The sequence below is a fragment of the Neodiprion fabricii genome, chromosome 5 (assembly GCF_021155785.1).
Source record: "Neodiprion fabricii isolate iyNeoFabr1 chromosome 5, iyNeoFabr1.1, whole genome shotgun sequence".
Classification (NCBI taxonomy): domain Eukaryota; kingdom Metazoa; phylum Arthropoda; class Insecta; order Hymenoptera; family Diprionidae; genus Neodiprion; species Neodiprion fabricii.
In genome coordinates, this window is record NC_060243.1 from 5,276,430 (window position 1) to 5,290,305 (window position 13,876).

Below are 13,876 nucleotides of genomic sequence, written 5' to 3' on the forward strand. Positions count from 1 at the left end.
AGGCGCAGTTTCAATAGGCTGCGATCAACAGATCAAAAGTTACAGCCAAAAAACGAGAACCTGTTTTTTCGCCATTTTTCAGCAGCTGCTTTTTCCTCCGTAATTACTCTTCTGTTGGTCCCACGCTTTTTTCGCCGTGTTCTCTGAGTTCCTGGGGGTCCAATTGGTCGGGAAAGGGTCATACAAATCAATTCTAAGACGAAAAATTTTTCGGCCAAAAAAAATGGAAGGTTAACCCCTTTGTATTTTTGGCGAAAATTTTCGCGATTTTCAAAAGTGCTGGAATAAATTCTTTCTGGCACTATTCCGACGTAATTTTGCGATAGATATTGATTGGGCGTAGTCTCAATACGCTGCGAGCAGCGTGACAGGAATTTTTACGTCGAAAAATGCGGAAATTTTCCATCACGTCACGAGCAGTTGGACCTTTGCTGTCGTGCATGTTTCTTTAGCAACTCTTCTGGTTCGATCAGAACTCTAGAATCGCTCAATATCAAGTATTTTGCTCTGAAAGCAGCCTATCAAAAGTTACGACCGAACCTTATAATATCTCTGACTGGTTCTTGAAAAGGTGGGGAAGAAAAATCACACAATCATAACCCAACGTTTAGGTTTATGTATTTTTTTCCAATTCTAGTACAAGAGTTTGAGTTAGTGTGTAGTTATCATAAGTTAACAAATACACTTAGAGTAGATGACAAATACATAAGCAAAAACATGTTTGAATATGACACAACAATTCTAATTATTATGTGAGGAAATAGGCGTAGTCTATAATGTCTTATGTTAGGCAGGATAAGAATAACATCATATTACGTAGTTATTATTATAATCTTAATGTAGAGCATAAGTTTTGTCATGTAAACAGGTGCAACACACTTTTGACATGTTGTGATGTATTATGTATGTTATTGTATTGTCTTCATCTCATGTAACATCCATTAAAATGAGTAAAAACCAATTTTCAACGCATTTTCTTTATACTTCCTCAACTGTTGGACGTTTGCTTTCTCTAGAGCACTTTCTGGCACTCCTCCTCGAGATCCAATTAGTCTACAAAAGATTATTCAAATCGATTTTGAGATGAAAATCTTCCAGCTCTTAAAATACAGAACAATCACGCCTAATTCCACTAGATTCTTTTATTCTAAAATTCGCAGTTTTTCACAAAAGATGAATTTTACTTTGCCGAGGCACGCGCCAAAGCCCAGCGTTTTGACCGAGCCAAAGCGGAGCCGACGTCTCGTAATACGGATTGAAAACATCATTCAAGACATGTTTAGTTTATGGATATTACATTATTTTTTTCCGCTATTGGCAAGAAGACGTCAAAAAATCTAAATTCAGGTATCTTTGCCAACATAACCGAGACCGGAGATGAATGTATACTTTGAAAACTGCACAAAAATTTACGGATTAAACACTTTCTACAGTATTTTTGGTATTCACTATGTATAGTGTTTATACTTTACTGATCGGAAACAGACGACACAAAGCTAATCTTTCATGCGTGTGCCGAAAAAATAAATTCATTGAAACGCTAGATCTACATAATTTTACGTGAGGAAATGATCGCTTACAGTTTATAGTCGCTGCGAGCAGCAGAACAAAAGTGTTAGATTGGCCAGCAAATATTTCTCCCCATATTCTCAGCTGTCAGTCGTTCGTCCGTTTAAGTACCCTTTTCGAACCCCTCGAGGTCCAATTAGTCAAGAGTGGTCGAAGAAAAAAAATTTCCTCTAAAATCGCCTAAAAAGAAAGGTCAATTACTTTGGATTTCTTAAGTTTTAACTTGCTATACCCAGTGAATGAAATCTTACATCCAAAAAATGTCAAATTCTTACTTATTCTCGTCGTGTTCTCTTAGATGTTTGTCCTCCCAAACACCGGCGTCTTTGTCAGTGGGAAAAGGTTCTTACACCAATTCATTTCGGGACCCAAACTATTCTCGGTGGCGAATTTATGTAGCGGCAAAAATTACCAATGCCTCTTTTAAGTGGAAACTTATTTTCGAAATTCAGTTTGAATAACTTCTTACGTATTTGTCACCCAATGTTCACTTCTCAACAGGACTTTTTCATTTCTCGAGGCCCATATTTTGGTACTCTCGTCTACCTCTTATTCGCAATCCAGGCACGATTCTGATGGTCTAAGGTGGGTCTAAAATCCGCATAGTTTCGCTTCAAGTAGACTGAAATAAACGCTTGTGCGGGGAAATGATCGGTTGACTTCATTACACCGTTCAACCTGAACGAAGTTTCTTTGTATTCGTTCAAAGAACCCATTTGTCTTTTCCGAGTACGAACAGACACATCAATTGTTTTGATCATGTATGTGACACGGCTTATGCTCAATGTCTTTCATCCTATTTTTATTCGATGGTTTTACTGTAGAAAATGATACGGATTTCCGAAAAAATTAAGGATGCATTACCGTAGCTGGAGTGTCATCATCGTCTGGCTTCAGGTAATCTGTACAGGCCATTAACTTCTGCACCAAAGGTACTGACCAGCGATTTTTCACGCATAAGGTAACCTCAGCAGCGTATCAAATCCAATTAGCACCTGAATTGGAGTACGTGTCAAGTAACCTTGGACCAGATGAATGTGTACTATTTTACAAATTGCTACAAGGAAAAAAGCAGCGGGTCATTGAAAACCATATTGTATGTCTATAGTCACTAATTAGCCATGCGGATTTCACTGGATAACATCATCTGACTACCTTCTTCTGCCGTATCCTCAGCGACGTGCCGATTCCTCTCGGAGCTCGAGATTTCGGAGAAAATTCGATTGCGAACGTTTATTAATATCTTGGCTTGAAAACCCTCAAGACCTATCCGAAAAGGCTCATCACCGCGTTGAGTTAGCACTGAAGGAAATCGGTAGGAATGATTTGGCCTACTGGCTTGGACGCAACCAGTTTATTCACCAGAGTCAGTTGACTAGGGAGGAGAATTACATGCGAGGAAGCACGGCGTACGTTCATGTATAAAAAAAATCTGTTCTTCTGATATTTGCTAGTCCAATTTTCTGCAGTTGTTATTAAGGGGTGATGATTTGTTTCTCAGAGTACTTCGCAAGGACGATGAAAACTCCATTAGAGTCGAACCTGCGAGACCAGCCTTGGATGAAACTGGTTCAGATGGTATTCCACCACAAACCGTTTTCCAGAAGCTGATGATTACGATCGTTATGGTCATATCGATGACCACACTTTGCCTTTGTTGCTATAAGTTCTTGTACGCGAGAATGCGAGGCGGACATTTTACTAATTTCCGGTACACAATCCTGGAGCCCACACGATTTAACGATCGAGTAATGTAGTTTGAGAAAATTTCCACTCGATCGCATCAGCCTATCGATTGCCGCTCATTTTTCTAAGTCAATCCACGGACTCATTCGTCGCTTCAGGCAAGAGTTTGACGAAGAATCCTGGCTACGACAGGACCGACAATGCGGAGGAGGTTCCAGATCCTGTTTCGCCGCACTCGCTGACCCCGATCGTTCCTTCTGGAATTCTTTTAGATGTGGCTTAGGTTTGAGACAGATTTCGCCGATCGAATATTTGAAAAAGAAATTTGAAACACGCAACGATCATTCCAGAGACCAACGACGCCGCGAATTTCGGCAGCTGATGGCACGATTGCAAGTGAGTTCGAATTATTCGGTCAAGTCATATAGATTTCATTGTAATTCAGCCACCAAGGAGCTACATCCCAACTCGTTTTTGCAGAAGACTTGTCCTACTCAAAGGAAGATAATTCATTTGAGTAGGAAGGAGCAACACCTTCTGAAGTCTCTGACCGATGCTGAAAAAGATCTACTTCCTACTACAGATTCGGACTTCAAGTTTCTGGTAGCCTCTGATCGTGAAAAGAGAAAACTTCTGGCTTACGAGGGTCGTCGGGAATTCCTGATCGATCTTAGAAAGAGGCTGGAGAAAATTGGACCGGACAATCACAGAAATATAACATTAAATGAAGCACAGAGGAAATTGATCAGGAAGTTATCCCCGTCGGAGAGACTATTACTTCCGGTTACGGACAGGGATTTGGAGCTTATGGTTAGCGATCCGTTGGAAAAGCGGCAGGTTATAATGAAGCAAATGACGTCAAGGTTCGAGGAGATTTCTCACGAGGATAGAAAGTATTTGGAGCTTGATTGCGGGGACAAGAAATTCTTGAAAGAGATCGATGACAAGGAAAAGAAAAAACTAGGGATAACTGATTCGGAATACAAATTCCTCGTGGCATCAAAATCCCAAAGAAATTTGTTACAGCAACGGCTGGAGCCCCGCGAAAGAAATCGACGGATAAAAGAGATCGAAAAAAAGCTTACTCAAGTGAACTGCGACATTTCACGTTTGGATCTGTCGAAGACCGAGCGAAGCTTTTTTCTCAGCTTAACTCCGTTTGAGCTGGCTCAACTGGGTTTGACTGAAGACCACGTAAGGTTTTACACAGCCTCCGATTGCGAGAGGCAAGTGATGTGGCCCTCGCCCTCGCAGCATCGAAATATGCGGATAATCACGCTGCAAACAAAGTTATCAAAGCTACCATGGAAGGAATGTAGCCCAAGATTGAGTTCCTCGGAATACAAATTGTTGGCAAGTTTGACCCCACGGGAGCAGGATAAACTTCACATATCAATTTCCGAGAAGAATTTCATCCTCTCGACCGATTGCGATAAGGAGCTTATCCAGAGGCAAAAAAATATCAAGAAGCTCCAGGGGAAAATTCGGGATTTCAACACGGTGATGATGACGGAAAGCGAGAGGTGTCTCATCCTGTCGTTATCACCGTCGGAAATGCAGATACTGAACATGGACTCAACGAACAAGTCATCACTGACCGCTGAAAAGTCGAATAGACTACGCCACCGTGAAGCTGCAACCGATGAATTGGATTTGGTATTATCGAAAGATAAAATCGACGCCGATTGTCAGACCGATTTGACCAAACACGAACAAACCCTACCGAGCTGTCTGACATCCTCAGAAATCACGACGATGACGATATGCGCATCCCGAGCCGATCTTCTGCCCTACGACGACTCGGTAAATGACCAACACCAAAGGATGACGAGACTGGAAATGATAAAAGATAAAATACACTCCAAGGGTATCTCCAATGTTCGATTAACAAACTCGGAACGCGAGCTGATGGAATCGCTAACAAATTCGGAAATAGATTCCGTGCACCTGACGCCGTCCCAAGTGTCCTTCCTCATCGCCAAGGAATCGGATTGCCATGCCCAACAGGCGGAGATCCAGTGTCGCGAAAGTTTGGACGAGCATTGCGAATCGTTGAAAGACGTCCAGGTCAACACTTCGCCGCAAGTCTGCAACCAGGAAACCAGTAACAGCGCTAGTTGTCGGAGTGATTCAGGTTCCGAAGCGAATTCCGATCAGAAACACGTTGTCGAGCCCCAGAAGCCGATTGAACAACACGATACGCAGGGTAACAGCAACGCCTGCAAAGGCGATGCACCAGCTCCCTTGCACCGAGAATCAACGGACGACTCGGAGCTGAGTGAAAGCTATGACGAGCTGGGAATGCTGTTCTCGCAACAGATGAAGCAGCAGGCTCGACCCTGTCAACGGAAGTATTGCTTGTTGGGAAGACACTTGAAGAGGGGAATTCAACACGACGAACAACAGTGTCAAATCAGGCATCACTGCTGCCGAGGCTATCCTAGCGATCAACGACCTTCGTGTAGCAGCGATAATGTCTGCAAAGACACCTACGATGAGTTGGAACTAATGCAGGCGGCTTCTTACGAGAAAAAACAGCTCAATTCCTCGATGTTCGAGAGGAGGAAACAGTTTTTGGGTCAGCCGTGCCAAAAATGCACTAAAATCCACGACCGTCATGCAAATACTAATTGATACTAGACACATCAATGGTGGAGGCAATGATTTGGTGAACCCGCTGCGCTATTTGATTTGGCATAAGACGTGAGATTGTTCAGAAAGCTATTTTATCACTGGTTTCACATGTTGTAATTAATTGAAAGTAAGAACGTGATAATTAAGTGTACTACACGTATTGTTTAGTTTCATGGAACAAATTGGGTAAGAAATTTTCAGAACTGAGCAGGAAAAATGTTAGAAATGAATCACGTGTACTAGCGGTGTGTAACTTTTATACAGAATTTTTATTTCACGTTTACAAGTATATGTGGTTTACTTGACTTCTTTAACCTGAAGACCTGTAAAAACAAAAATAATTCTTTGTTAATGACATTGCTGAATCTTAATTGTTTTGATACTGACACAAGTGTAGGACTTGAGATTTTCAATAAACTTTAAATGTAATAATTGAATTTAGTTATTTAAATTCCATAAAAGAATAAAATCAGTTCACATGACAGGATCATTGATGTAAAATCTACATTTAAGAAAATAGGCTCAAAGTGTGCCTAGAACAGAATCAACACGGACATAATATAATATTGCCTAAATTACTTACCAGGCGGTAGCGATTGTTTTAGTTTCTCTGCCTTCTCTTTGTCGGTGATGACAAGAGTGTAGAGAAATCTTGAGCAGCGTACCTTGAATTTGACGTTTTCGGCATTCTTCTTTATTTTAACGGCTATATGAAAAAAAATTATATATAAGTACCAGCAAATTACTCTGTGATTAGGTAATATGACACGGTATCATTATTCACTACCAGCAAAAGTAGGGCCGATTTGGCACCTATATTCTGACTGCATGGTTATGTATACACACCCATGTAAACAGAGTCTAGAAACTTGATGAAATATCAAATTTTGTGGTATATAATTAATTGTAACTCACACTTGGCATCCTTCCTCCTGGCTTTAAGAAGGAAGTCCTTAATTTCTTTTATTTCACGTGGCTGTAAAAGAAGAGAAAAAGATACTGTAGTAAAATCGATTTTGAGGTTATATCCAAGATACTTGTATCACTGAAATGTATAAATCTCATGTTTTCAATTCTGTGGAAACAATCAGAATACTCGAATGCCTTTAGGAAGCATTCCACTCTTGAATCATGATAATTTTAGTTGAGCTTATCAATGAAAACAAATCACTTACCATTTTAAGTTTGGTTATGTGTGACACGACGTGAGTGCCTGAAACAGATGTGGAAATAGAATGAGTATAATAAACGAAGTACTGATATTACACACTTGATAAGCCAATTAATTATCAGGCAATGATTTTCTACACAATTTGACTACCACGACAGTGGGATTGACTTGATAATGATAGATTCTTTACAACCTGACACCGAGTTTCACTCACCGCGACAGATGTTTGCCGGAAGAAAGAACTGAACCCCGCCGTCAACTGTACATACGTATATACTAGTTTCCTCAAATTATTTACTCAGTTCATTGGACATTATAGAATCATAAAACCACTCGTTCATCTGGAAACATAAAACCTATTATTTATGTAGGAATTGAGTTATTTCTTCAACGTATTTAGTGATACTTAATTAAATTTTGTACCTGTTATTTAGTTGCTACTTGACTGGCGTATTCTCCTGATTTTGGATCAGTGTTTCAGATCCAATACCATTTACCATTTACTACCACGTGAGCTGCGTTTGTAGTTACCGACCGGTCATTTGTTTTTAATCACATTCTGTCAAACTTGTCAAAGCGCGTGACATGATTTTTTGTGGAAAGGATTTCTAATGCCATTCGTGTAACGTGACGACGTTGAAACACATCTAACGATGGGAAAACCCAAGGAGATGAGTACAGACGAGGAAATCAATATTGGTTTGTACAGAGTCACTTTTGTAACCTTGTTTTTGGATTAGAGGTTATATTTCGTTCACGAGCTCGCAATAAGAAATTCTTAATGCGTTAAAATAGGCCCCAGAACTTCAATATATTTAGTTTTTAGAAACCCCTACCTTATTTTTTACTTGATACTTCTCGTATTTTATATTTGCTAAAAATATTATCCAATGGAAATTTTTTCTCTAATCTTTTAGATACCAGCGATGTATTGCCTCAGAAGAAGCACAAGAAGCATAAACATAGAAAGCACAAGAAACGAAAATTGGCACAAGAAGATATCGATGAACTAATGAATGCTGCTGCACAAGATGCAGACAGGAAAAAAGCCATCAGGCTCAAAGTGAAAAAGGAGGGAGAAAAAATGTTCATAGTGATAAATATTTCAAACTTAATAATATGAACTTTGACAATACCATTTTTTCCCCTTACAGCTAAATATTTGCAAATTAATTGCTGCATGGTTTCAAGAAAAATTTATTGCACCATTTAATATCCAAAGAATATAAAAAAACTCTTTGATTCACTTATGTAAAAATATGAAGTAGAGGACAATTTTTATTTATAAATTGGTAAATTACAGTTCTGTCGACAAGATACGAGATAAGACAGTCAAGCCACCAATCGTGGCAGTGCCTGGACCAAGCACTTCAACCTCGCCTAAAGCAGCCTCGAAGAAAAAGGTATCTAAAGGTAACAAGGGAAAAGAAAGTGGCACCAGTAGCGAAGAGGAACGTTGGCTCGATGCGATTGAATCTGGAAAGCTTGAGGAAGTCAGTTATTTTCCATAATACAATGTCTCTAACACATAACGATATAGTAATAATAATTAATTCTGTGAACAATTTTCACTCTTCAGGTTGACGATGAATTGAAAAAAATCAAACCTAAGGATCCAAAATTAATGACAGCTCGGCAGCGAGCTATGTTTGAAAGAAAGACCGACACAGAGCCCAGCTCTAGCGTTGAACAATTGATGTCTCTGCCATCTGGCTACAAAGAAAAAGTAATGACTGCTGAAGCAATTCAGAAAGCTGCTCTTAAATCGCAAAAGAGAAAACAACTGGCCGATGAAAAACGTGAGAAAGACAAGGTAAACTAAATTTTAGTAATGCAACAGATCTGGAAATTTCATTAAAAAGTGTATCAGAAACAGGAATTACACTTAAAACATATATTAGCAGACTGTGTGAAATCAAATAGATAAACTGAGTTGACACTCTGAATTATTTTGGCACATATTTACAGAAAAAAACTATGGAAAGATTACTGAAGAAACAAGAATCTAAAGCTTCGAAAATATTGGGAAAAGGAAAGCCTTCAAGAAGACAAGTTCCACTAGTGAGCTATCGTATAACACTTGAGGGAAGCTCAATCTCTTTACCCCCCGGGGAAGAGTTCCCTTTGCCTTCAACCCGACAGTGAGTAAAATGAATTTCTACATCAAGGATATTGAGCTGTTTGACTAGAAAATAATCAATTTTTATTTTATTTTACACCTGCTATCTATCTGTAATATTATACAACAAACACATACCCCTTTGCTGCCATTGGAAATAATCTATCCATATCTAATTTCGATCGCTTATTAAGGACTTGACTTTCGTTTCAATCAGGCGTAATCGATGCGATTGCAAAGATTATTTTCATTTTACCTGTAATTGGTCTTGGGTCAGGGTTGAGTTTTTGAGAGTTGGACTGAACCTTGAGGCAAATTCCCTTTACAATAATGGAGTGAAATGTTCATAGCCACACACAATCATACCTGCGAACTATGATAATTCATAAGTTATTGTTTTTTTTTTATTTTAGAGAACAACCAACGTCGGTTATTCTTTGCGGTGTAAACAGCTGCAAAAATCCGAAGAAATACTCCTGTTCAAAAACGGGAATACCACTCTGCAGTTTAGAATGTTACAAGGCTAATATATCTTCCCACTTACGACTTGTCACCACGTGATGATCAACCATTTAAATTGTTTTCTCATAGTTGCAACTCAGGTACATCAGGTTCTGTTGACAAATAGTGATTAGTGATATTATTAATATCAGGTCATTTAAAGCAATTAGACTCGACGCCAAATTGACGGTTTGCGCATAAAGGTAAACTGAATAATTATGGCTGTGCTCATACAGGCTGGCGACAGGTCGGAAGAACATGAAGTTGCCAAAAAATGTTGGTGGGCGTGGCATGGAATTTGATATTAGCTCGAATTTTCGTCACCCTGTTACATGAGACGGGAAATCAGACGAACAAAACCGTCGATAAGATAATAATATTTATAACTTAAGTAACGAAATGAATATTATATTTACATGTATGCAAAAAAATAAGTAAAAACTTCTTTCAACATTTTTATGGTAAATTACAAATTGTGTATATTATCATCCATTGTGAGGTTGTTGTAATAATCAATATTACTAAGTAATATATGTATACTTTTTTGCTTCTTTTATACATGTATACGTAATAATAGTTTATCTAAACATCACATTGGTAAATTATTTCTATACATTAATCCTATAGGTATGTTTTTTTTATATTATTTTATAGTTGTATAACTGTTTAATATTATTTTCATGTGTATGGTACAACAATATTTACATAATGAGTTTCTCAATTTTTAAGTGTAATCAAAAATATAAAAGTAAAAATAATATTTCTATTTTAAAAATCTAATATATATGTATGATACGAATAACGTATGATATTACAGATCAGTTGTGTTGACGAAAAATTACGATTTTCCTTTTCTATTAGCCAATGCAAGAATTATGCTTTGATCTCGAAAAGTTGTTTACTTCTTACCGTAAAGAAATAGAATAACGACGATTATACATAACTATTTGTAGCGAGCACGAACTATTCCGTCGAAAGTATTAAAAATTGAAAAATATTATTCAAATATAAAAGTATTAATTGACGGTTTTGCTTATATTTATTTGTAGATGCATTTGTTATGGCATCAAGTACTGATTGGATAATATCTGAAGCAAAGAGATGTCATTATCACGTTATTAGACTGTGTATCTAAAATAAACCGTAATACTAAAATTTTACTCAATCTATTGCGTACGAAAAGTACATGCATTACAAAATATTACCCAGGTTATAGATAGCTTAATTTTTTTTTTTTCTTTGATAAATACAAGTCGTTTACAAGCATTGAATATAAAATAATGAATAGCATCACAATATCAGTTACTTGTAAGGGCACACGTAATATCATTTGAGTCCCATTCATGTATTCAGTTTGATCGTGAGTAATTATTCACTATATCGTATCAAAGTACCTTTGTTTTTTTTTTCCACATATTTATAATAACAATAAGATTTTATTAAAACTAGTAAAATATGAGTCACTTTACAAATCAAATCAAACTTGAACATTTTTTACAAATCTTTTCTTCAACTGGATTTCTGTAATTCCATATACGCAATGAATAGTTTTTATTCCATTGCATTTCAATCGCTTTAATATCAATCACACCGTAACTCAGTTCGCAAAAATTATTTTTGATAGAATATAAGAACAACAAAACACTTGCACTTCTTTAGACACTGGTATAGGATAAACAAGAAAAATAATTTGAAAAAAAAAAGTATTTTCAATTTGGGAAACCTACAATCCCGGAAAAAAAAACCCCAATTATAAACAAACTTTTCACCAGCATATAAAACTGCAAATATTTTTCGGATACTAGTAGTTTTTTCTTCTCCACCCCGAATACTTAGTTTCTAGTATACGCAGAAAAATTGAAAATAAAATGATGATGCATCGATTAATTTTTCCTCTTATATACAATAGTGTCTATCATCGACTCAACTTTGCGCTGTTTAAAGGTGTGACAGTGTAGTAATGGCGATATATTGTCATGGTAACATTTCAATAGGATTAAGAAAATAGAATAAATTTACCATAGATAGTGAAAATGACTGCAAAAATTAATTATGTATTCATGATTTATAATTGCAGAGTAAAAAAAAAAAAATAAAAAAATTGTTGAAAAATTTGTGCCGTTGTGCAAAAAAAAGAAAAAATTCAGCCTTCAGAGAGATTCTAATGCAAATATAGATTTGTCATTCATCGAGGATGATTCTATAAGATAAGGATTTTGAAATTGAAATTCGCTTGCAGACTTCTATTATTAACGATATTCGTGGAATGTCACAGCGGTTCGGTACGAATGAAGGTGAAACGGGTGAGCGGCATGTCATGAAAACAAGTTATTAGGTATCGACTACATTTACATATATCTTGATAAATTATCTATGCTGACTGTATTTGTGAAGAATATTATCAATTGGTATAATACAAAGGTAAAAGAGAGAGAGACAAAGAGAGCGAGCACGAGAAAAAATGAAGGAAAAACCATTACATATTTGATATTTGGAGAAGTTTCGCGAACATTTTTATCTTGTGACGGAATACCTAAACATCCATACGGTCTGTATTATTTTGCTACTACAAGATTGTACCATAGTAAATAAATTTTCGTTGGACTTGTATTATTTGTACTAGATAAAAGCCATCGACGGAAAGATTATAATTCACGGGTCGAGAAATTTGACACGTATGTCAAGTGTTCATTATAATAATGATTGAAAAACTATATCAATATATATAAGTTTATACCGAAAATTTTTATAAACTTTTTTTTCTTTTTTCTCTAATACTTATAATAGCACCGAAATATATTTAACTTGTGCATATGGTCAGTCTTTGTTTGAAGACCAAATAATTACATTAATAATTTGATTCCTGGTCGTTCTTTGTAAATCTTAATTAATGAACTGCAATTTGATTTCTTTTAACAGAACCAAAACTACAATGTTTTCAAATGGAAATGACAAATACTTTTTTTTCGTAACGGAATTGGTACGAAAATATGAATCGATAATAAAAAAAAAAAAAAACTTCTCTAACTTTCATCACAGTAAAAATTAAATCGAAGTAATGTGCAACATGCGAGACGTATTAAAGATACAAGACTATGCCTACATGGAGTAGTGGCGTTCGCACTGTGGAAATAAATAATACGAAATTAGAGAATAGGTAATAACATCATGAACTATTTACAATGATTGAAGGAAGAAAAAAGAAGAAAAGAAAAATTAGGCAATAATATTCACTACCGCTTATTAACAGAAATCAACTAAATTCAACCTTGTCATTATTTCTAGCTATTTGTATAGCCCTGATGAAAAATAAAAATAAATATGTCACTGTAAATGTTTTAGCGTAAAAAAAAAATCGAAAAAGTAATGAAACTAACAAGAGGAATATTTTTTTCCATACAATTGCCTAATTACAGTTCCAATTCCTCAGCAGTACGGGACAATCGGTGATTGTCGATCCGTCGTCGTTGACTACGTCGAACGGCATCGGCTCTGCGATAAGGTTCCGAGCGAAGACCAAGCAGAATGTCTTCCAGTGCTCCATTGTAGACTTCGTCTTGTTGGAGCAATTTCTTTTCTTGAACCAGTCGCGTCTTATTTTTCAGTTCATTTATCACAGCGTCCTGTTGCACAAAATAATAATGCATACATACTCAGTGACAGCAGTACTTTACATGATGAATAAATTCTCACTGGAAAACTTACGATAATTTTAGTATGCAACAGCTGTCGGGTGTGAATTAACATTATTTTTGAACCTTTGGAACCTTGACAAGTTTTGTTTACATGAAGGGAATTGCCACTGTTTACATTTTTTATCAAAACATTGGTTCAAATTAACATGGATTGCCACAACAAAGGAATAGGTACGATGCAACAAAATTGATACGGCGAATGATCCAAAGGAAATTTTTTACGTAAAAGAAATGATTATACATAAATAACAGGATGAATTAACGATACACAGATATATTTCCAATTTGTGTGAAATGATATATACTAACTGTGAAATATGTTTGTACGAAATTTCACAAAAAAAAAAAAATAAAAGCAATTTCAAGAAATGAAGATTTTCTCTCTCAAGCAACATCAATGCAATATACATTCGTGTCCATAATATCGTACGTAAATATTACATGCCATTATAATATCCATGTGGTTTATATCGTAGCCATTAATATACTAAAATCGAAGAT

The 13,876-nt window shown here is 36.4% G+C and overlaps 3 protein-coding genes and 1 long non-coding RNA gene across 10 annotated transcripts in view; 1 reads left to right on the forward strand and 3 right to left on the reverse strand.

Moving 5' to 3' along the window:
- Positions 1-616: 616 nt before the first annotated feature.
- LOC124182278 lies at positions 617-4,683 on the reverse strand. Of its 2 annotated transcripts, XR_006870730.1 has the most exons (5): positions 2,725-4,683; positions 2,434-2,626; positions 2,039-2,247; positions 1,581-1,749; positions 617-1,053 (listed from the first exon to the last, which is right to left on the reverse strand). It is a non-coding gene; the product is annotated as an uncharacterized LOC124182278 (long non-coding RNA). The 2 variants fall into 2 exon arrangements; XR_006870729.1 differs by having other exon boundaries at positions 1,581-2,247.
- A 1,456-nt stretch (positions 4,684-6,139) lies between these two features.
- Positions 6,140-7,337, reverse strand: LOC124182277 (60S ribosomal protein L38). The gene is made up of 5 exons (XM_046569306.1): positions 7,275-7,337; positions 7,065-7,102; positions 6,805-6,865; positions 6,473-6,595; positions 6,140-6,212 (listed from the first exon to the last, which is right to left on the reverse strand). The coding sequence occupies exons 2-5, from the start codon at positions 7,065-7,067 to the stop codon at positions 6,187-6,189; spliced, it is 213 nt and encodes a 70-aa protein (XP_046425262.1). The 5' UTR covers positions 7,068-7,102; positions 7,275-7,337; the 3' UTR covers positions 6,140-6,186.
- A 216-nt stretch (positions 7,338-7,553) lies between these two features.
- Positions 7,554-10,272, forward strand: LOC124182276 (INO80 complex subunit B). Of its 2 annotated transcripts, XM_046569305.1 has the most exons (7): positions 7,554-7,759; positions 7,978-8,146; positions 8,364-8,553; positions 8,640-8,873; positions 9,029-9,201; positions 9,593-9,781; positions 9,917-10,272. In XM_046569305.1, the coding sequence occupies exons 1-6, from the start codon at positions 7,714-7,716 to the stop codon at positions 9,738-9,740; spliced, it is 960 nt and encodes a 319-aa protein (XP_046425261.1). In that variant the 5' UTR covers positions 7,554-7,713; the 3' UTR covers positions 9,741-9,781; positions 9,917-10,272. The 2 variants fall into 2 exon arrangements, with proteins under 2 accessions (XP_046425261.1, XP_046425260.1); XM_046569304.1 differs by having other exon boundaries at positions 9,593-10,272.
- A 646-nt stretch (positions 10,273-10,918) lies between these two features.
- Positions 10,919-13,876, reverse strand: part of LOC124182275 (formin-like protein) — a 40,788-nt gene continuing 37,830 nt past the window's right edge. For 3 of the 5 annotated variants that reach the window (XM_046569300.1, XM_046569298.1, XM_046569303.1), the window contains exon 17: positions 10,919-13,303. In XM_046569300.1, the coding sequence (XP_046425256.1) occupies positions 13,091-13,303 (213 nt within the window). In that variant the 3' untranslated portion in view covers positions 10,919-13,090. The remainder of the gene's footprint in view (positions 13,304-13,876) is intronic. The other 2 variants (XM_046569299.1, XM_046569302.1) reach the window with 2 other exon arrangements.